The 23007-nt window shown below is 45.4% G+C and overlaps 3 protein-coding genes across 4 annotated transcripts in view; 1 reads left to right on the forward strand and 2 right to left on the reverse strand.

Moving 5' to 3' along the window:
* Nucleotides 1-23007, reverse strand: part of LOC126565807 (angiotensin-converting enzyme) — a 76423-nt gene that overhangs the window by 51146 nt on the left and 2270 nt on the right. Inside the window, exons 6-8 of the mRNA XM_050223016.1 lie at nucleotides 22382-22966; nucleotides 22037-22280; nucleotides 21793-21891 (exon numbers count right to left, since the gene is read on the reverse strand). Of these exons, the coding sequence (XP_050078973.1) occupies nucleotides 21793-21891; nucleotides 22037-22280; nucleotides 22382-22966 (928 nt within the window). The remainder of the gene's footprint in view (nucleotides 1-21792; nucleotides 21892-22036; nucleotides 22281-22381; nucleotides 22967-23007) is intronic.
* The window catches only part of LOC126564110 (ribonuclease Z, mitochondrial), a 346473-nt gene that overhangs the window by 13293 nt on the left and 310173 nt on the right, over nucleotides 1-23007 (reverse strand). The window lies entirely within an intron of this gene.
* LOC126564914 (skin secretory protein xP2) lies at nucleotides 221-17967 on the forward strand. Of its 2 annotated transcripts, XM_050222039.1 has the most exons (3): nucleotides 221-294; nucleotides 1005-1319; nucleotides 17104-17967. In XM_050222039.1, exons 1-3 carry the CDS (start codon nucleotides 283-285, stop codon nucleotides 17860-17862), a joined length of 1086 nt encoding a protein of 361 aa, XP_050077996.1. In that variant the 5' UTR covers nucleotides 221-282; the 3' UTR covers nucleotides 17863-17967. The 2 variants fall into 2 exon arrangements, with proteins under 2 accessions (XP_050077996.1, XP_050077997.1); XM_050222040.1 differs by lacking the exon at nucleotides 17104-17967 and having other exon boundaries at nucleotides 1005-2202.

The raw sequence follows: 23007 nt of genomic DNA on the forward strand, positions 1-23007 counted from the left end.
CGAGTTACCTGATCCAACCCACTGGCCACCGAATAGTGGGGAGGACCCCTAGACACACGAGGGGCCCGGTCGAGCGAATCGCGTGATGGCACCATCGAAATGTGTGCTGTACCCTGAGCTGGTGCTGGAGGGGAGAGTGTATGCGAGAGAGCGAAAAGTGTATCATAAAGTGGCTTTTGTATAAAAGACGTTTGCGACCCGCCAACATTATCCAGTATCTCTTTGGACTCTGGTATTCCAGTATCCACCGTACAGTGAAGTACAGTTTGTAAGCGTATCACAATGAAGTCTCTGGTACGTGCAACATGAGCGTTGAGTTATAGTGGTGTTTATCCTTTAGAGACATTCAAACTGAACAGTGACTGCGTGTCTGTGTAGTGTGCTCGGTGCCGTTGGTGTTAGGATGTTTGGCAAACGAACATTAAGTGAAGCTTCGTCCTTAATAGCATATAGAAAGTGGGATTAAGTGTTTGAAGTTCATTGCAAGGATCTAAACGCTAACTCCAGTGCTGTAGCAGTGCCCACAACTTTGTCCACCTTTTGTGCGATCGAAGTTATGCATTTCATTTGCATGCAAACTGCAAAACTAGGCGATTGGCACGAGTTCCGCGACTGGACTGGTGAAACGTGTTTGTCTCCTTCGGAAAGGTGTAACATCTCCTAGCACGCCTGGCTCACCGTTGGGGGGCCATCACTTTCACACCCTCCGCCGTGGCGCAGTACATTGATTTTGTTTTTGTCGTTTTTGTTGTGCAAAACTGCACCGTGACAAGTGAAAACGAGTCCACCCCTGAGCATAACGGGGAAACGTGTCTGTTTTTGCATGATCACTTCCGCTTCGTTAAACGATATGGAAGCTAATGGAGAAGCTAACTGCTGGTGGAAATTGATATTGATTAGGCTATAGCGAAACACCACTCTTTTCGATAGTATCAACTCTCCGATGCAAGGAGTTTGCCGCGTACACAACCTATAATGTCTGTACTTTACTTCCTTTCCAATAGGTGTTATTGGGTTTGGCCACCCTACTGGTCTTGAGTTCAGCGGCCGAACAGAAGCAGCAAGCGGCGGCCGAAGAAGCGAAACCAGCAGAGCAGGGTGAAAAGCGCCATGATAAGCGTGGTCTGTTCGAGCACGACTTCGGAGGACATGATTTCGGTGGACATCAGTTTGAATCGTACGGCCACGGTCACCATCACATCGATCTGCATCCACACCACGAGAAGACGCTGACCGTCATCAAGAAGGTCCCGGTCCCATACCCAGTGGAGAAGCACATCCCTGTGCCAGTGGAGAAACATGTCCCAGTGCCGGTGAAGGTTGGAGTGCCAAAGCCCTACCCAGTCTACAAGACTGTCCACTACCCAGTCAAGGAGATCGTCAAGGTGCCCGTGCACGTCCCAGCTCCGTACCCGGTTGAGAAGAAGGTTCCATACCCAGTCCATGTACCGTACGATCGTCCCGTCCCGGTGAAGGTGTACGTGCCAGCTCCCTACCCAGTAGAGAAGAAGGTCCATGTTCCGGTTAAGGTCCATGTCCCAGCTCCTTACCCAGTGGAGAAGAAGATCCCGTACCCGGTCAAGGTTCCAGTGCACGTTGAGAAGCCATACCCGGTTGAGAAGATCGTCCACTACCCAGTCCATGTTCCAGTCGATCGTCCAGTCCCGGTCCATGTTGAGAAGCCAGTGCCAGTCCCGGTGGAGAAGCCAGTGCCGTATGAGGTCATCAAGAAGGTCCCATACCCAGTGCATGTCCCGTACGATCGTCCAGTTCCGGTGCACGTTGAAAAGCCAGTGCCAGTCCCGGTGAAGGTTCCAGTCCCGCAACCCTACCCAGTGTACAAGCACATCCCGGTCGCGGTCGAGAAGCACGTCCCATACCCCGTGAAGGTCCCAGTCGAGCGTCCAGTGCCGTACACCATCGAGAAGCACGTCCCCTATGAGGTCGAGAAGCCAGTGCCGTACCCGGTCAAGGTTCCGGTCCATGTGCCAGTGCACCACCATCACGAAGAGTACCAGCACGATCATGCTGAGCTTGACCTGCACCAACACCATCACTAGAGATAAACGTTTAGCATTGTGATAACCATAGGAATACCCTTTCCCCCTAAACTTCCTACGACATGAAATCTTCCTTCCCCTCGCCTCCCCACAAACAAAACGACTCCCATTACCTCCGGTTAATGTCCCGTTATGTAATAGCTAAGTGAGGACCATCGAAACTCAAATACCACACACAAGAAGGAAACGCCCTCACCGAAACACGTAAACACACAAACGAACACGCGGTCAGAACGTAACGACATAACCGAGCAATAGTTTTAACTCTACTCGATGAGTGGTATCGATCGTCGATTTCAGCTCGATTGATAAGCATAAATGTTAGTGGTAGCAAAACGCGCGATACGCATGCGAATACTGAAACGGCATGCAACAGACACGTCAGTCAGCCGGGAGAGAAAGCTGATGGAAAGCATCATTTCATAATTTCATTTATTAAAACTTTTAGATACGAAAACTGCAAAGCAAACCCTGCCAGAGCAAACGCGGTCAAACCCCGAACGAACGCCCGCGTTTGCTCCCAAACTTTTGTTAGGACTTGTTGCCGGTTGAGAAGAAGTGCGAAGAGAGTGTGTTGAACTATGGTCGGAAAGACTTAACTAAGATGAAACCGAAGCGATGAAAGGCGGTAGAAAGACAAAGGAAAATCAAAGTGTAAAAAAAAGAAGAAAATAAAATCATTGTTGAAACCAAATCGAACAACACGTGCGTGGTCTGGGTGGGTTTTTGTTATTATAATGCACGTCCGAAAATTATGGCATAGTAGAAATTGGGTTAGGTTTTCTGTTGTTGTGGCATTGATAGTGTTATGGAAGATCGATGCGTAACGATAGCATGAAAATTGTAATAATATTTTTCAACTAATTTCGACACGAGTTTTCTCTTGAGTACGTCACACTTGTGCTTGTAAGAGCAAACAGAGCTTTAATGTATGTCTTTCCACCATGCAGACGTACAGTATTGAATCATAATTGTAGCCTAAGCATTACCATTGGGCATGTATGTTATAAATTCCATTAAATCTCCCAAGACACACGCTCTCTAGACCAGACTGAGCCAAGGCTTTGATCCTTGCACTCGATTGTTTCACCATTTAGCTCCACTTAAATGTATGATCGACAGATTGCATGCATGATCCATCGGATTGAGAAGAGATGTTGAGCAATCCTAACCCACAGACCTTGCACCGGCATCGACCGCAACAGCGAACGGAAGGCAGCAGCAGCACACGACAGCACCCAGAAGCCACATGCAGAAACATACATTCTCACCGTGGTTGCTCGATCCAGTTTCTCTCGATCTCCGCCAACGATCGCAATTAAGCGTCACTGGCTGTTGCATTGCAGCAGAGCATTTCCTTTCCGTTCGCCATATGCAACCGCGCGTACTAGAACCGCCAGCACGATGTCGCAACACACATTCCCTACAACCTCGGGTCCGGCTGACTCGCACAACATGTGTACTGCTGGGCCCTAGTGCCCCTCACGATTCTGGCGGTTTGAAATATGCTGTTGTTGAAATATGGCTTCCTGCCGGAGTGCCCGGTGTGCCTTCGCCGTCATCACGATTCACACGGCCCGACCAAACGCGGCGTGACACACCAGAACACCAAGAAGCCTTCGGAATGCTCCCGCTTGCTTCCCATTAGATGGACGATCGATTCCTTTCGATTTCGTCCGTAAGGGAAAACAATGTCTATTCTTACGATTGAACCACCTGCGCATCGAAGAGCTGTACTGGCCTAGTTTCAAATGGTAGCGGTCGAAAGGCAAATATTAGAACGTGACTATAGCTGAAGCGATTGGAGAGAAGAAAAAAAAAGTTGGGCATCATGTAAGGTAGCAAACATAGCCTTGATGAGAAACTGGTTCATCTTGTCCGCTGCATCACATTCGATACATGGTGAAGATTAATTAATGCTCAAATTGAATTGCTACCCGCTACTATTCGCTGCGTTCTTGCTACGCATTAGATCAATTCTGCTTAGAAACACCATCAGCAAGGTGGGAGTGTTACATGAATAACAATCAGTTATTGCAACTTTTTTTTACACGTTAAGTTCATAGAATTATTGAAAAAAAATACCAAAAACAGATTAACAAAAAACCTCGTTGCTGTTCAACCTTTTTTCCAACAGTTCTTTTCACTCAACACGTGTTTCGGTTCAAAGCTAGCTAGCATGAAATATTTCAATGAAAAGTAGTGATGATTATTTCAACGCATGGCGCCCAATCCCAAACATTAGATTGCATACTTTTAGGCTGATGTGCGTTAATCTCATTTAGTACAGTGTACAGTGACTAGCATATGTACAGAGTGACGGTTATTCTTGGGGATTTTAAATACTTTTATGTATACATCTGTATGAAAATGCACTCATGGAACTGTACAATAAAATTTCAAAAAGGTTTCAGCCAACCATATTTGTAGAACACATATTTGCAGTAATTAGGGAATATGAAAACAGTCCGTCTTTTTTACAACAGTTGGAGCTGTAACTATATTTTATTATAACGAGTTTTCGTTACCAATATATTAAAACTAGTAAATTTATGATTAGAAGCTTTACGAATAAGTCTTATTGTCTTGCTTACAACACAGACTATGAATTTTGCGTCCGTCTTTTGCCAGCCTAATTTCTATCTTTTACGTTTTGTTCGAACCATGTAGAAAATAATGAGCAAAGCCACCACCCTACAGAATGTAAAAGTGAAGAGGGAGAAAAACATCAACATTGAAGAAAATTCCCTATCTCACGCTCTCCATCGCAACATCGTCCAATTCAGCATGCGATCATATTTACTTATGATCGCCCGATGGTAATTGCATAATTTATGAGCACTGCTGCAAGATTGTATGCGCATGAGAGCCTTATGTGCTGGTGCGATTGATTGATGCGAGTTATTTAGAGGATTGGTGTCATTATTACAGATACTATATTACTCTCGTAGCCGACAAGGGTTTAGTCGCGTTTAGTTCGGAGGAAACGATTTTTCTCCTCCGTCAGCTGATCAGGAGACCCCGTTTTTTCGATCGATTTTATTTGATTGAACGGATCTGCATGTGAATCAGTTGTAGTAGCCTTTTTAGCTGAGGATAGTCGAGATGGTTGACTGTATGAGAGGGTTTTTCCATGCTACCGTTACACCGTTCAAGCACACACACACACGCGCTCGATATGAACATTACCATGATTCGATGCAAAAAACTATCGGCTGGAACATTGATGCCGTACGGGATGAAAGTGAATGAACGGGAGAAAGATCGGACAAGCGTTGCGAGCCATGCAACACACATGCATCAATACAGTGCAGTGGGGGTAGTCCTTGGTTCGTGTGGTTGTAATAATAGTTGCATTCGCACACAACAACAAAACAAAACAACCGGGGCACCATCAACCACCCTTCCCTCTTGACCTACCCTACCCCAAAAACGATCAGCATTTCGCATCAGGGGCAGTTTGGCGGATGATATAATCGAACATTTAGAAGAGCACATTATTGTCTATCTCGTTGGCAGATTGGGCGTCACTAATCGATACCATTGGCCGGGTGCAAACGTACGCGTCCAGAAAAGGATTACGAGCTTCGCGCCTTGCCTGCATGCCAAAAACGGGAGCCTTCGACCCAAAAACGGGCTAGCCAGTTCGTATTTTCACTCCGGTTTGTTTTTGTTTCACGCCGGCTGTTCTGTGCAATCGAGGTCAATCTATGCGACCAGGATGCCGGCACAAGAAGTAATGACTGCTGCGCCTTTCTCGGTGAACTGTGTATATGTGTGTCGCAATGCTAGACGAGTTGTCGCGTGTGCAGTGAGAAAGAAAATGGAGACCGAATCGAGAACGGTTACGGTTGTAAAATTTTCTTTTCCCATTAAGAATCTTGTTTGACGCTTTTGCTCCGGCCATGCTCCCGCTGGTTGCCTTTTCTTCCATGCTGCACCATTGCAGCAGCATACAACGACGAGCGCTTGTTGGACGGGTTCAAGCGCTGGCGGGCTTTATGGTCCTCGATTGGTGAAGCGCTTGAAATGGCCACCCGGACGGGGTTCGCAGTTCGCGAATCGTTAGATAATTTTGTGTATGATCTCCTCCGGTGCTCAGGTGCCTCGAAGCTTATGTAACTGTGTTGCTCCTGCACGAAGCAGTACGCAAGTACGCCGACCCACTGTCTGATGCACACTCGAGCATAAATGACGTGCGGCGAGCGGACGCGAAAAAAAACAAGGATTCAAACTGGATGCGTGAGAATTGCATACAATGTCACTCAAGCGATTGGGAAAGATTCGTGGCAACATTCGCTAATTGGAACGGGTCAAACTAAAAAGCACTTAATGAAACATGCGAGATTTGCTTAGAATTGAATTGTGAGCATTAGAAGAACGTTCCCTCGGAGAGGAAAGAAGCAACATCGTGCATGCATATTATGCAATCGATGCTCCTTTTTCTATCGACCCAACCACAAGCTTGTTCGATAAGCAGCACAGATTCATAGCCGGAAATTTGAAAATGTGCGAAAAACCCCACCCATTCGATCCATTACGTTACTCGCGCGGAGCCACACAACGCCAATTTCGCCAATCGTGGCCTCGATTTTGACCACAACGGGTAGCGTTGTGTTCGATCGAAAGTCAATAAATTTTCCTGTTAGCTTCGCTTATTAAACTAAACCGAACCGATAAATGCCAACAAAGTTTGTGCATTTTTGCCGTGTCATATCTCGATTGATGTGACCGACGGAAGGTGGTTTACACATACGGAGAATTGAAAAAATGTCTGTTCCATAAAGAGTTTTCCTAGGTGGCCGTTACCGACACATGGAGGTGGGATTAATGAATTCGATCGTTCAGTGAATTTCACCAACGTTTTTGATCGATTTCCTGTCCAGTTTGCACCAGTACGCGATCGTAGTCGCTAGCGGCAAATATAGCACCGACGATTAGGAATGTGTGTGTAATTCGATTGTGGTTTCGATTTTCCTGCGCTTTTCCTTGACTGTTTCGACGGTGCTTTAATTTATCAGCGTTCGTTGCAGCAGCATGATAACAATCGCACAAGAAAGGGACCAATTTTCTACCATAAAGTCAGCCACTAAAACCCAACACTAGTAAACTTTTACCTACTAGCTAACCATCCGGTGAAGCATCTTCGCTGTGCATCCGTCCGAGAAGTAGTGTAAAAAAACACACACATTAAAGAAGAAGTACCTTCGTCGCCGTCGGCCACCAACCAACGGAGCAGGGGAAAAATAATAAATTTAATTGACTGGTGTTGCGTGGTGAGGGTGCTTACATCGGTTCGAAAAGTGCTTCGACAATTTGTGCGATACAATCGACAGTCGCGAGATATCAAGCAACAAAAGAAAGAAGGCAGGAATAAAAAAAAACAACCATCAATATCTAAAAGTGCACAGGCGCACTGAAGCAACAGGTCGTTGAAGGAGGGGTAACAGGCAGGGATGAAAGGGATGTCCATGTGCACAAGCCAAAGGCCGAACTGAGTCACTAATTCATACGAACAATAAATGCTGTCCGTGGCGTACTGATGAATCTTGAAGCATCTAATAGCAGCAGCAAAAGCAGCAGCAACAGCAAATCGCTCAACCGTAGCAAGTGAAATTTTCGAATGACCTCGCTCAAGGAGAGGCTTTTGTTGCGTCTATTATTCAAGTGGTTGAGTTTTTAGAGGATGACATCAAATTATTCATCTATTGAATCCCCTCCTTACCCCTCGATTTCATACAAAACCACCTTCAGTTTACTAAGGAAAAGTCTTGCAATACATAAAAACTATTTTTTGGAAAAAAAATACTTTGAATGATTTTAAAGCCCCTCTTCCATACACTAATCTCCACGTATAATTCAAGTCTTCAAACTTCACGTCGTGGTCATTGTTTTATGTAACGAATGAGGTACAAATTCGGTCGCTTCGGTTCGGGTGTGGGACGGAAAATGAAACTGAGCGGAAACCACATTACCCAACCATCATCAGGTTTGTACATGTGTGTAGCTACGGTTTGAAAATGTATGAAATGCATCCGCACGCAGGGACAGACGATCGTAAACAGAAGTGCTACATTTCACTCCTTGATCAGATCCGTCCGCTCAAGGCTGTTTTGTTGAAGGATTTTCGGGGAGGAAATGTGAGACGAATCAGTGTACTGCAGCAAACAAAGCCAAAAACAAATCAAAAGATGTCTGCTAGCGCCACGAACAAAAGCATCGAGCCGGTTGTTGAAAGAAATGAAACACTCCGGTGCGGAGTGTGGACTAACATCAATAAATCTGGCGCCTTCTCATTCTACCCAGGGGTGGAAATTCGAAATTGCAAAACTGTTCCCCAAATCAGCTGCCTTCGAAAAAACTAAAACGCTGTCAATCATCGACCACGCCACGATGCTACAACCTTTAATCCCTTGTTTACGTAAGCGCCCAAATAATAGTAAACATTGAGTAGCCGGTCTGAACGAAAGACTTCAATGAGCGGTTGTAGCTGCAACACATCCCCAAGCGACGAACCCTCCCAATTCATCACGCGGGCAGTCCTAAACCATGGTTCCATTTCATGCCATTGCTCCAAATACCGATCGACCTAGTTTTTGTTTTCTATCTCATCAGTAAACCCTCCAATCCGTCTCCCAATCCGAGAGGGGCGAACGCTTTGCTGTAAACTTTGCAAACCTTTTTTCGCTTCCCTCGCTGAGACGCTTGTCAGGTTGGTGAGTTTTATGCTACAGGCAGCCCAGGGTGAGGGTTGACTGGTTGGCTTGGGAAGGGTTAACAGTAACTCCCACAGTGAAATAGCCTCGGGGACACACAGCATCAGCTTCACGGGCTCGGAGACGCTTCCCGCACAATCCCTTCCGGTCGTTGCGTTGGGTGACATGATTCAGCTTAGGCTGATGAGTTAAAGGGATTGGGTGCGGCCAAAAAAAGGGTAAAACGAAAACAAACTCAAGCAAAAAGTCGAAAAAGAAGGCAATTAAGGCGGTAGAACTAATAAATTTATTTACGTCTAAACTTTTCAAGACATGGAACGGAAAGCTCCCTCCCCCAAGCCAGGATTATGGAATTGCATGGTTTTGTGTGCACTTTTTGTTGTTTCACCCAACCGCTAGCCCACCATGAAAAGTGAAAGCATAGCAGGTCAACGCCATTTGGCCAAGTTACCTAGTGTCCGGACGGTGGAGCAGTACATACGCGTGCCCTGCTACTTTGGGTCTACAATGTTCATTATGACTTCATGATGCGATTCGTTGCTGTCTGGTCCTTCAGCCGCTCTCTTCATCTACCGCCCCCATGCACCCATGCAGCTGTGACCCTTAGGCTCCGGCGGTAGCATAATGTGTGCCATCGAGATTTTTTGTGCCATTTTCTCACTACTGTTGGGCCATCAGCCTCGAAAACAGAAATGATCTTCATGACGATTCGAAATGGAGAGATGCGCGCGAACGACAGAGAGAGAGAGAGCGTATGGACAGCAAAATAATGCAAGAAGTCAGCACACGAACACCGTACGCTGGTTGCACGTCATGTGGCGCTACATGCTGCGTGCCCTCCAGTACGGATGGGAAAGGTAAACCATTAGGCCCAGAGAGTGTTTCGGGTGCGCGAGAAGCTGAGCAGCCATGTGGCGATGGAGAGGAAAAGTGCAGAAGCAACAACGAAAAACGCAATAACCGCGGTACAATTGGCAGGCAGCGAGGGAGAGAGAGAGAGAGAGAGCTGAAGCTAAACGCAGAAGGAAAAACGCTTCGGCATTGTTGCATAATAAAAATCTATCATCAAGACCGTATAACCTATATCTTGCTAATTAATCGTGCATGGGGACACACACACACACCAGCACTAAGACAGAAAGAGCAAGTGCAAGCAAAGAAGAAAGTCATTGAGAAGAGTAAAAAATTATTTACAATTGATTATGACGGTCCAATGCCGTATTGTCAAGAGTAAAAAGAGTAAAAAATTAAATTGGTTAATTTATCTAGGTGCTCAAATAAACAAAACGGACGTAGCTAACGCATCGAGCTTCATTAAATTATTTTGAAAAAAAAATCATCTCTAGGTTGAAAAATTGTCCAATTTTTCCTCCACCATTAGGACGGTTTCGCACCTTCAATTGTTGGCGGATGATATGGGAAATGGTTTCGTACAGTTGCAGAGCCATTGTTCTGCAATGCAATCGGTGTGCATTAGGTTTTTAATTCTTCACTTTAGCTGTCATCAGATGCGGCTAATTGTTGGATGATTTCGTTTGCAGATTTGACACCCAGCTTTCGGCTAACATTGTTGTGAGCTTCTTATGGTGCACGTAAGCTAGCATTACCACGCAAACTTACGGTTACGCATGTTCGTGTTCTTCTTGGTGTACTTGCTGATGACTACATCGTAAAGAAATGGTTAATTACACCAGAAGCGTGACTGTTGGGTTTATGGAAAAGTTTGGCGTAAAGAAAAGAGGTTTTTTGTAACATATAGTACATAGCAATGAACATTTTTAATGTTATAAAATCCGAATATATGCAACAATGATCTTTCTTTAAACAACAACAAATGCAATAAAATCGATATTAGAGGAGAAGCGCAAACCAGAAGGAAAGAGAGTATACATAAAAAATAAACTAACTTTAGATGATAAAGAAAATAGTAACGCGAAAGATAACATGACTTGAATTTTGCTTGTATCGTATGAGCAAGAACTACTCTACAACTTCATTCCCACTACATCCTCAAGAAGTCTCTGCTCGCTACAGTCAGTCCTGCGTGTGCCGAGTTCATCCAGGTAAATTTGGATGTTCGAGCCTCTCGTGGAAAGACTAAGGTGCCACTATCTCGGCGGAAGGCGGGAAGTAAAATACAAATTTACAAAATTATTGTACATTTTAGTTTTACCAAAAATGCTCGCCAATTTGAGTTTTTTTTTTTCGAAAAGATATGTTTTTCGTCCCAAACGAGCAGGCCGGGAATAGGGCAAATAATTAGGAGGAGGAGAATAAGGATCACAAGCGTTGTTGACAATAAGCCGTTGTACCGTCATAATTGTAAATGAATAAATAAATGTCTTTCGTCCAGGGCACAGAACACTTTTGTTAAGTAATTAAATAGAGGTTTGCCCGAAAAATGCTACTGGCCGCTAGTGAGAGGAGTTGACGGGTTTTAGAAATAAAGTCGCCATCAGTATTTGCCCAGACATCTCAGTGTTGTCTTGTTCAGGACATCCCTTATCATTTATAAAGGAGTTTGAACCCCTGAAGTTTGACATTTTGCTACATTTTTCCGATACTCTATAACATTTTGCCTTTCAGAAAAGAATTTATTCAAATTTGAGGCAAGTTTTACGAATTTGATGTAAAATATAAGTAGCATTTTTACCAAGTTTTATGAAATACTTTTTTTTCTTTATCTTCTTATGAGTGTCAAGACTTCAAAACAAATAATTTTTTAAGTAGAGTTACTTATAAAAATCCTTATGAAATAAAAGAAATGCAATAAACATGTACATACGATATCAAAAATACGGAAATTCAACAAAAAATGTTTGTACTTTAAAAATTGCATTGTAGAAAGACAACAACATTAACAAAATGATTCAAGAATATGTTTCGTTTCTAACTACGTGGTATCAACGATTCTAGTAAGATGATTCTTCGATGGTCGGCGTGGCCTAGTAAGTCCGTCCGTCTTAACGACCTCTAACGGCCGGCCATCAAATGGCTTACTAGACTCTCCGATACCATGTAGTTCGATAGTCAGTCCTCACTACGGGGGGACGGTCCGGATAGGACTTGAACCAAGTCCTGCCATTTAAAAACCGGCGCCGATGTCACCTATAGCACCGAGCCCCATAAATGAACAAGCTGTAATGCTCCATTTTCAAATTTTCTATACGTATGAAAGTTGTAAAACAACATTTAATGTTGTAATAATTGTCTACTTCAAGTAAAGGAAAGCGATACATGTAATTGATAGGCAGCAGCTACGGCACATTGTACCTAATGCAGCACTCCATCGCCAACAATAAATCATAATTTGAAAAATAAATCACAGCTTAATGAAGTGTTTTCAACATTTTTTATAGCACCCAGTTCGAAGTTTCCTCCAAAAACCCTCCAACGTTCTTTAAAACCCAACAGTAGCCAAAAAGAAAGAAAAAAAGCTACTGCTGTCTTACTGCAACAAATCTTCCCCGATTGCAGTCATGTTGTGCACAACCGATGTACTGCACTAAATCTGACCACAATCTACTCCCTCATGGTGAGTGGCCTTTCGTGTCATGGTGTGGAATTTTCCTCCAGCGCCAGCCAGCAGCAAAACACAATAGTAATTATGATGATTTATGTGACACCTCCGATGGGCAAGAGCTGCCGAGTAATGTGACGCCGTACAGGCTGTGTTGCTCGCGAACCATGTACTCGAAATCTGGTGCTTGGTGCAGCGGCAAAACCATGACAGCATGAATGTGTACCACTCAACCGGGAGTGCATCGGGCGGCCTCTGGGTGAGGTAATCGAATCAATTAAACATTCATTCTGCTCGGTATGTCACTCGGGTGCCCAGCGGGCGTAAGTCAGCGAACGGTAACACCGAAATCTGTTTAAATTTTAAGACGCATTACGATGCTCTAAAGATTACTATCAACATCCACCTAATGTTGCTTCCTTGTGTTGTGTTGTATCACAGACGGTTAACATCGTGTTACCGACCGATTTAGATGGACCGAATTACGTGACGATGTAAGGCTTTACGTTTAATCGTACATAAAGCTCAACAACGAGCAAGCACACATATGGTGTGCTCACCCCAAAATTGCAAACAGCTCGCACAAAAATCAATTACGCCTTTGCTGCTTATAGCATTAGCAAATAATGCTCGTTTTGCGGACTAGATCATTACTAAACTTCCGAGCGGAATTCCACCATCCCGTGTACTAGCGGTGTGAGGTCCGGTTCGTTGACACGCGCTAGGCTACAACAATAGCCAGTAAACGCAAAACTATACGATCATACACACACACAAGTCGCGGAAAACTGTTTGGTCAGGTTTGCCAATTTTTGGTCGATTTTTCTGTTCACCCCATCTTCCTTACCAAACACACATACAAGTAGAGTTTGGATCCACTACCACTACCTTCGAGCTGTTTCCTATTTACTTGGGATCACGTAGGTTTTTTCTTCTGTAAGTTGCGCTGGTTGTTGGTTTATGGTCCATAGGCTTTCTGCCTCGAACCATGCTTATGTACCCCCTGGCGCACACTGGCTCGACTCGACAAATCGATTGCATACAAACAGGCTGTGTTCGTCGCATCCGTACTGCGTGAGCGCAATTTTACCGGGGATTGCGCTTTTCTCTTCATTGTTGTACTTTTGCCGACTTTCTGATGAAAAAGGGGGTAGCGCATGAAGGGGAGTGGGGGGTTCGGAAAATAGATGAAGAAGTTACGCTTACTTCGCCCTTGCTATACTGGCCATAGTTGCGGTAAAAACCGACATTTTCGATAGGTTTCCAGTGGCTTCTTTTTTGTTTGTTTCGCCTGTTGCAACCGCGGGTACATTTTCGATTAATTTATATATTTTAACAACGGCCCTTTCTCTCTCTCTCTCTATTTACATTTACTTCATTCTTTCCGGTATTCTTTTTGTCTTTGGTGGGGCCCAGCAGCGTCTAATTGCTGGTTTTTGGTAAGCAGCAAAGGGTAAGCTGGCAAACTTAGTGTGGCCGATCTTGATCGAAAGCTGCGATTGCATTAAACCCACTGCTATATGGACTTTCGGAGTACATATGAGGGGGGGGGAGGGGTAGGATTTCCTCGGCCAATGAATCGGTTTCGGAAGGCCGTTGGCTTTCCTGCAATCTCATCGCTTGGAAAGCAATAGAATTCATAATCCAATCCGAGCGGATTCGCTCGTCCGAGGCAAACTGAGCATGAGAGCAAGAGGGAGAGAGAGAGAGAGAGAAAACAACATCGAAGGAAAGAAAACTGTTTGACGCAACCTTATACAGCCGGAAAATGAGAATTCTCTCGAAGGGTGTTGATTAAAAAAACTCGCTAAAAACGGAAATGCATTGCAAACTGATTTTAATTGACTAAACACTATTTCAGTTAGTTTTATTGCTTTTTTCTGCAAAAAATCGCTTAATTTTGTTTTGGAATTGGTTTTATCCAATTATTTCTTCCTTAAAAGCAAATCTGTACCTTAGCTCAGTTATGCTAATTTTTTACTTAATTTTAACAACTCGTGATTTGTTTAAGCTTTGTTTTTAAGCATAATTCACTCAAACGGCCCCGTTTTTTAAAGTTATCAACAGTCTAATAGTTCATAATTAGCAATCAAATTATCTTGATCCAAATCATTACCCATTAATTATACCGGTAGATCAGACGCGAATTTTCCTCAATCATCCCTCACAATCGCCAGGCACTGGTGGGCACACGAGTGCAGGAAGACACCACCGGTACGGTTCAGTTTTGATTCACCCGGAGAGTGCAAAAATCACCACTCAACCACACCATTACCGTTCATCTGTTACACCTGTAAAAATGCATTGGCGTCACAATAGTACTGCCGCAGCGGCGTCGATCGACCGGCCTTACGCGACCGCTCTATTGGATCGGAAAACTTTATGCATACAGCCCGGTTACGACTGTGCTGCAGTTGCGGCGAGAGGTTACGACGGTTGCCTACTGCTCATTTTTACGTATGTTTTCCACGGCACCTCCTGACTTCCACCAGCCGCTAACGGCCACCCCGTGTTAGGTGTCCGTTTCGTTAGGTTCAGCCGGGTGGTCAGCCACGGATCATATGTTTCTGTCTTCTTTCTCGAAGGCTCCAAGGCTTTGCTTGTGTACTGATTCCACTCAACACTTGGCCACCCCTTTCCTTCCCCTTTACCCTAAATGCTTTACAAACGATTGGGAGGAGGGAGGTTGAGATCATCAAATTTTACACCCCATGACCGATCGTAGACGAAGGAGTTTGGGTTTTGGTGGCGGATCGTAATACTGTCGTAGAATCAGCACACTGCCCCAAACCGAAAAGTATAAGAAATCCTCCAATAACCCTTCCACCTCCCCCTTCCCTTCGTAACGCCTTTCTTTTGCCCAATAGCTCACACGAACCGACGACTCCTACCGCATAGAAGGAAAAGCGAAACCGAAGCGAACGAGAAAAGAAACAAAAACGCACACAAACACACATACACAGACCTCTGCACAACTGCCCGAGGAAAAGAAGTCGTCACCACCGGTGCCGGTGTGGTTTAGGGTGCGCTTCGCTCGAACCGGGTGAGGCGGCCAAAGAAAATGGCTAAGGGGAAATGGGCTGGAAATGGCGCTACGGTAACAGGGGGAGGGGAGTGCAACCCGGTGATGGGGATAACAAAGAGCGACAAGGAGAGAGACACGAGGGTGGCGTGAAAATGGCGTTATTCACTCTCTTTCTATCGGCGTCCGGATCGGTGGGGTGTACAATCCTCCCCAACCCCTACGCACACCCTACACTCTTGGTGGTGGCCCGGGAAGCGTAACGCTGCGAGCCACCGAAGGCTCCATCCGAACGATCAGCTGCACCATATGGAAAGCTCCACAGGGAGAGAGAGAGACAGAAAGAGAGAACCGGGTGATGATCGGCCGGGCGTATGGAGTGCGTGCCGAGGGGAGAAACCTGTCTGTATAAAAACCATCGGCAGCTCCAAACTCACCATCAGTTGTCTACTTGCTTGTTTTACAGAACACATTTCGCTCGGATTAAATATGAAATTGTTGGTAAGCAAAACAATCGGTGCAAAACCAAATTTTGGGGTGAAGTTTCGTGAAGTCAAAGCGGTTCGCTGGAGTGTATTACTACTATCGCAACTACAACAGGACGACTACGTCTTGTGATAGTAGCCTAGTGTACAGTGTGATCCAAAGAATATGGGACTATCATCTCACAACAAAGCAAAGGATCCTGACTAGAAGCTCGTGATCGTGAAACTGTTTCGTGGTCCAAGTGTTCCAACAATGTACAAACATTTGGTTACAGTGATCCCTCAAGAGTGTCTATCGAAATTCCCAGTGACATTAGTCATCTTCTCGTGCTTCGAGTCAGAGTGCACTGAAGATCGCTTTGGGCCTCTTATTCGTACTTCTAAGAGAAGAAAGACTTTTTAAAGTACCAGATTAAATCTCCTAACTTAAAATGCTGTTCTTCTTCTACCCCCGCAGGGTACGAAGGCTTCGAACAACTTTCGAAACCAAAATAAACGAGCGCTCCAAAATTGGCTCCATTTCCCTTTCACGCTTCCGTGCTTTGCTCGGATCGCGAACCATAGCAACTTTCGCTTCATTTGGAACGGAAACATTCCTTTCCATTTAATTAACTGGTTATATTCCTACTCTCTCTCTCTCTCTCTCTCTCTCTTCTTATTCCCCGTTTATGCTCCGTTTGGTACACTTGTTTTCATCCTCTTTGAGCACTTACATTATGGCTCATAGTGCTACACTGCCTTGGCAAATGTAATTGATAAACGGCACGTGTAAACATTACTCATCCCGGCAAGGTCGTTGAGCTTCCGGAGCTCGGAAGGAATCGGTAGTTCGCTAATGAGTTAATTCATTTAACGAAGCTATTTTTAGCACAATGTTTTGCCCTTAACATCGAGCTTCTCGGGTGGTTCATTAGCAGCAAACTTTGGGAATCATTCGCAACTTCCGACCTAAAAATCGCATTCTTTTTTCTTTCTCTCTCTCTCCCTTCAGGGCGTTGTCTGCCTACTAGCCCTGGTGCTTTTCGCATCGGCCGAAGATGAAAAGAAACCAGTGGCGGAGGCCAAAGTAGATGACAACAAGGCGGCCGAAACTCAGGCGCTCGATGATAAGAAACAGGACAAGCGTGGACTGCATGGCTGGACCGGTAGCTTCGGTGGATACGAGGAACACCATGAGGCGCCTCACTTCGAGACCCACGAGGAAAAGACACTGACCGTCGTCAAGAAGGTCCCGGTCCCATACCCAGTGGAGAAGCACATCCCTGTGCCAGTGGAGAAACATGTCCCAGTGCCAGTGAAGGTTGGAGTGCCAAAGCCTTACCCAGTCTACAAGACTGTCCACTACCCAGTCAAGGAGATCGTCAAGGTGCCCGTGCACGTCCCAGCCCCGTACCCGGTTGAGAAGAAGGTTCCATACCCAGTCCATGTACCGTACGATCGTCCCGTCCCGGTGAAGGTGTACGTGCCAGCTCCCTACCCAGTAGAGAAGAAGGTCCCAGTCCCGGTGAAGGTCCATGTCCCAGCTCCTTATCCAGTTGAGAAGAAGATCCCGTACCCGGTCAAGGTTCCAGTGCACGTTGAGAAGCCATACCCGGTTGAGAAGATCGTCCACTACCCAGTCCATGTTCCAGTCGATCGTCCAGTCCCGGTCCATGTTGAGAAGCCAGTGCCAGTCCCGGTGGAGAAGCCAGTGCCGTATGAGGTCATCAAGAAAGTCCCATACCCAGTGCATGTCCCGTACGATCGTCCAGTTCCGGTGCACGTTGAAAAGCCAGTGCCAGTCCCGGTGAAGGTCCCAGTCCCGCAGCCCTACCCGGTCGAGAAGCACATCCCGGTCCCGGTCGAGAAGCACGTCCCATACCCCGTGAAGGTCCCAGTCGAGCGTCCAGTGCCGGTCGAAATTGAGAAGCACGTCCCCTATGAGGTCGAGAAGCCAGTGCCGTACCCGGTCAAGGTTCCGGTCCATGTGCCAGTGCACCATCACGAGGAGGAACACCACCACGAGGAGGTCCACTCCGAGGGACTGAGCGAACATCACGACTTCGGTTCTCATCACTAAGCCCAAGAAGAGCTCCCATCATTTCATTATTTATATCGCAAAACTTGTGATCTTAGTTGCTAGCAAACACCCAACAGCGCGCTCCACATTCCAACAACATCCCGTTCATCATCATCACCATCTGCACGTAAGATCGATACAACTGAAAACTAGCTTCAAGATTCATCCGTCCCTTCGAAACGAACGACGAAAACCAAAACCCACGAAAAGTAAACGCTCTGTAAAGTAATGTCGAAAAACTGATCAAACTCTCGAACATCTACGAACATCACCGGATGAACGAACTAATGGCGGCGGCGAAGAGTGTGGCGAAAATGGCGGAGAAACTGAAACACGGGAGCGTTTCAGCGCAATCGGGGTCATCTTGTCACCTCGATTTGGCGGGAAACGAACGTCACACACGGTACACTACCTCAGCGTCCGGTTGACCCTGCTCGGGAGTCTCTCCGCAAGCACACGCGCCCTATCGTCGCAGCCATTGCCAGCGTATCGGAGCATTCTATCCTACCAAAAACAAAACGCGGGAGAAATGGTGGCACAGTGTCTTTAGTCTGCCCCCAAAATGTTGGACCCCAGCGCCGGAAAACGACCACCCCTTGTAAGTGTGTGTGAGTGTGTGTGCGACTGATGTCCCACAAACAAACAAACAAAAAAGCGTTCCTACGGGTCAAGATTTCCGGAGATGGGCTCACAACAATGAACGCAGAGAAAGCCTTGTCACTCATCTCTCCCCCGAGAAGGTAAAACAGACTCCATTTTACTCAAGATGAATGTTGCGGAAGCGGAAAACAAGCGGCAATAATATCAGCAACTCTCATGCCTAGATGCACCATCTCCATCTCGTTCACCCGCATGCGTTCTCGGCGCATTTTGCCGAGCAACGATTGTTTTCTTGTTATATAGATTTTTAAACAAAAACACCCGCGAACCAAGCCTACGAAACCGTACCGCGCAGTCAGCACCAAAAAAAAAAAAAAAACTAGCAGAAGGCGCCGGCAATGAAAACGGCAAAACGAAAATGCAAATGTCTAGTGCGCAAACTGAACAGGGAAAAATCGGCTGCGGCGGCAGCGATTCAACAATGGAAAGACGCGGAAAGTTGTCAGCGCCCGGTGCGCTAATAGTTCCCCGTTCCGGCCCCCATTTTGTCTTCGCGTGTCGCGAACATTTTTCCCGCTGGGTGGCAAAAGAAGAAGTGCTGTAAATATCGAAGTGCCGAACATTTCAAGATTTTTTTGTTTTATTCTTTCGCCCCCGTAAGAAACCAAAATGCCGCTTTTAGCTACAGACCGACCGGAAAGTAAAAGGTGTAAAAGTTATAGAAAAACGCATTCTCCAAGATTAAAAAAAAAAAAACACCGAAAGAGGCCAGCTCAACATATTGTAACTGAACATGGTTTTTCTTAGCTTTGCGCTCGTTCTCATATGCATTGATTGTTGTTTATTTTTTGTTTTTTAAAATGTTTTTCTTTGCTCTGTTTACGATGTAAAAAAGAAAGGAAAAAATGAAATAAAAAAAATGTGATTGTAAAAAAAAACTATTTGACCATTACATCAACCGTTGGTGTCCCCTAATCCGAACATACTAGAAATAAAAGGCACTCAGCAAAAAAAAGGCTGTTGAAAGTGTTCACTATGGCTTGGACAGCTTCCATACCCGGAAAGCAAAACAGTGTTGGCAGCATATTAACTTTTTTTTTTTGTTCAAAACAAAAATAAATAAAGACGAAAGTATGGCCTAGCATCAGCGCCCACATCCGATTGCGCAAGGTCGGTTTCACGCATGCAGAAGAAGCATCCACAAGTCACCAACCGGCACAAAATTATGCGCATTATGATTACACCACAGCACCGTTCAATGCGCTCGGTGCGGTAAGCAACCGAGAGGTACGTTTTCATTCCTACACTTATCGGTCGATGCTTCAATTTTAATCCGGAACAATCCAAATTGCAATCCTACTTCAGCCCCGAAAAAAACCGTGAGGTAATCCGGTACGCGTTGCAGTTGTCTTGCCGCAACTTCCTATCAATTTCCCTCCCCAAGCAAAAGCTCCGATGGCTTGGCACCGCTGCCCAGTCCGGTGAAATGTTGAAATTTTGGCCAACCCACCGAACCCATACCGTGGCGCCGATCTAGCCCGACGATCGACGGCCAAGCTTTTGCGCAAGATAATGAGCAATGTGTCAGTGTGTGATTGCGCGAATTCGAGGAGCCCGGTAGCGATCGGAGTTTTGTAACGCCCTGTACGTGGCGGCATTATGATGAGAAAGTGCATGCACACAACACTCGGGCTGTTGCAACGGTACGCCCGGTTCCAGACACGGCGGCCGAACCGATGCGCATCGTATACGGTAATAACCCGTTTAGCCCAGGCAGAAGGGAAATCCTTCGGTGTGCCGCCCCGATGCGTTGGAAAGCTTTCGCAAGGAGCTCATGACTGTCGTGTGCGGTTCCAGTCGGAGGTAGCGGTGATCTTTTTCGACAGGGCTGGCTCGTTCGGCGTTTGCTGCTCCGATGACGCCGTTTGAATCGTGTCGAAACGAGATCAAGTTTCTGCTGCGGATTAGTTCGGTAGCTGCGTTACAAAATCGACTTTGCCCTCGTGTGCCTCGTGTATGCCGGTGAACGTTTGTAATGTAACGGTGTTATTAGTTTTGGCACTAATCAATAATGTCTGTGTAGATTTTGACGTCTCTATGTATGTACATAATAAGATCAAAGAAATTTGTGTAAACCGATCCATCGTCGGTGTAAACGATCAGTAAAACCATGCAAAGCAGAATTGAATAATACTTAGAGATAGTAATATGTAACCAATAGTTAGGGGATGGAAAATAAACATTCTAGAATAGACAATAAAGTTTACCATCGAATTTACAAAAATGGAAACTACTATAAAACTCAAACAAACGGCATCTTTTTTATTTGATACTTTCTGTTTTCACCGCAAGCTGTAGAAGAAACTTCAGCTGCAGGCCTATTTTGCATAGCGTTTGGTAGGTAAATATAAAGTGTGACTTCTTCTTTAAAAAAAAACTAAAAGACCTGCTTTTATAGTACATGTCGATCATCTAACAGCTTACGAGACATGATCATGTAAATTGAATAAACAAGTCCTCACTATGGGGGAACGTTTACGATGGGATTTGCAGCTCAGTCCTGTTGTGTGAAGGCTAGTGTTGGGAGAAGCGATTCCCAATCGAGATTCGAATTTCTCAATCCGATGTTATGTTAAGTAACGGATCCATCACTTTTTTACGTGGCAGGGGCTTATCTCATGTTTCTTTCTTTATACATTTCACCTCCAGTCCCAACAAAATAAGCAAAGGAATCCCAGTGGTATGGAATTCTTTTCACATCCAAATCATATTCTATCTTGGTTTAGAATCCCGATTGGATTGCATCGTATAGAATCCTAATCGAATGTCTATCGGATCCAACTCGTCAATTATGATCCAATTCAATTAGAAACATTAGTGAAGACTGGCACCGCTATCGCCTCTACCACTCTATGCCGTCGCGACTAGACATGTAAAAAGTAGTAAATATAAATAGATGACATTGTCATGATTTACGTATTGCAGTATTGCAGGAATTAAGACACTAAAATATGAAAAAAATGAACATTCCAAAAATTTCATTGCAATTTCTTGGTGTTTCTGCACCTAGACTTGTTCTTCGGAATTCAGTAAACTTTCTTACCAAATAACAATCTTGTAACTTCGACAAATCAATTACATATAGTATAGGACAGTAGTCCAGAAACGGAACGGACATTCTCCATACAAAATTGTTGAAAGTCAGTTTATGTTCTGTGAATCAACACTTCAGTCCGGTTTCAAAATAATTTAATGTAGGATCACAAGAAGCACAAATTACATATTTTTTCAATAAAATTATTTAACTCCACAAAGCATACATGTACTCACTTGATGTAGGGGATGTTGGCTGCCACGTGATACTTTGCACCAGGGTCAAAGTCAAGTTCGGACCTAAGTACCGGTGGCTTAACACCGCCATACTCCTCCCTATGCACGGAGATGATTGGAAGAAAATAGAAGCCAGTTAAAGACACGACGCTGCTACCGGAATCGAAAAAACACAACCACCACGTCCATCACAATTTCCCGACGTGCCGGATCACCACGTACGACGACCCGTACCCTTACATACCTCAGCAGCCACCAGTGGCAGTTGTACTGCTCCTTACGGATGCGCTTGCTAAAGACATCATACCGCCACGCTTCAAGGGCGAGGGCAAACGGTAGAAACACTACCTTTTCCATTGCCAGCGAAAACAGGAAATTGATGTCGTGCGCCGTATCATCGACGGACTTCTGGACGAGGCCCAGATTTTGCAGATGCTTCGGTGAAGCGACGGACAGTGAAATTGCATCACCGATCGCTTCGTGGAAACCTGCGAACAAAGCCCGAAGGACGGAAATGAAAGGTAAGCCCATTGAACCCAGTCTGTTATGGAGGGAAGTTATTTACACCGCTACTTCACCTTTCCCTTACCTGGATTAGCACCGTCTCGGAACACTTTCGGATTGTTGCGATAGTTTAGGAAGTACTGGATGTGTGCCAGCTCATGATGAACGGTAATGAAATCCTTGTGCGTAACCTGCGTACACATCTTGACGCGATAATCCTTCCCGGTGCAAAAATCCCACGAAGATGGTTGACAGAGGATCGGACGATCGGGCGGCTGGGTAAGTATGGACGAGGCCCAAAAGTCCGGCGGCATAGCGGACATGTTCATCGATACGAAGAATTCTTCCGCAATCTGAAACATCACCAGTGGATTGTAGCCCTGCTTTTGCATTTCGGGTGTGACCTCCAGAAAGCTGCGCCCGGGGTACGGGATAACAATGTCTAGAATGTTACGCCAGCTCTGGCCGTACATGTCACCGAGTATGTGATCGGGCAGTGGAGCATTCTTGTTGATCTTATCGGGACCGTAGAATTCTCGCAACTTTCGACGTACGTACGCATGAATCATCTCGTAGAGGGGTAGAATCTCGCGCCACACTTGCTCCATTTCCTCGCGAAAATTGCGTGACTCGTACGGGAACGTCCAATAGGCAGCTCCATCCGTAAAGTCTGCCAATAAAAAAAGACCCATATTTTCTACATTCGAAAAA

The sequence above is a fragment of the Anopheles maculipalpis genome, chromosome 3RL (assembly GCF_943734695.1).
Source record: "Anopheles maculipalpis chromosome 3RL, idAnoMacuDA_375_x, whole genome shotgun sequence".
Taxonomy (NCBI): domain Eukaryota; kingdom Metazoa; phylum Arthropoda; class Insecta; order Diptera; family Culicidae; genus Anopheles; species Anopheles maculipalpis.

Bases quoted from the DNA above. Each gene is read 5' to 3' on its own strand.
- LOC126564914 (XM_050222039.1), top strand. The intron at 1,320-17,103 runs GTTGGAGTGCCA...GTGCCAGTGAAG, and splicing joins ATGTCCCAGTGCCGGTGAAG to GTTGGAGTGCCAAAGCCTTA.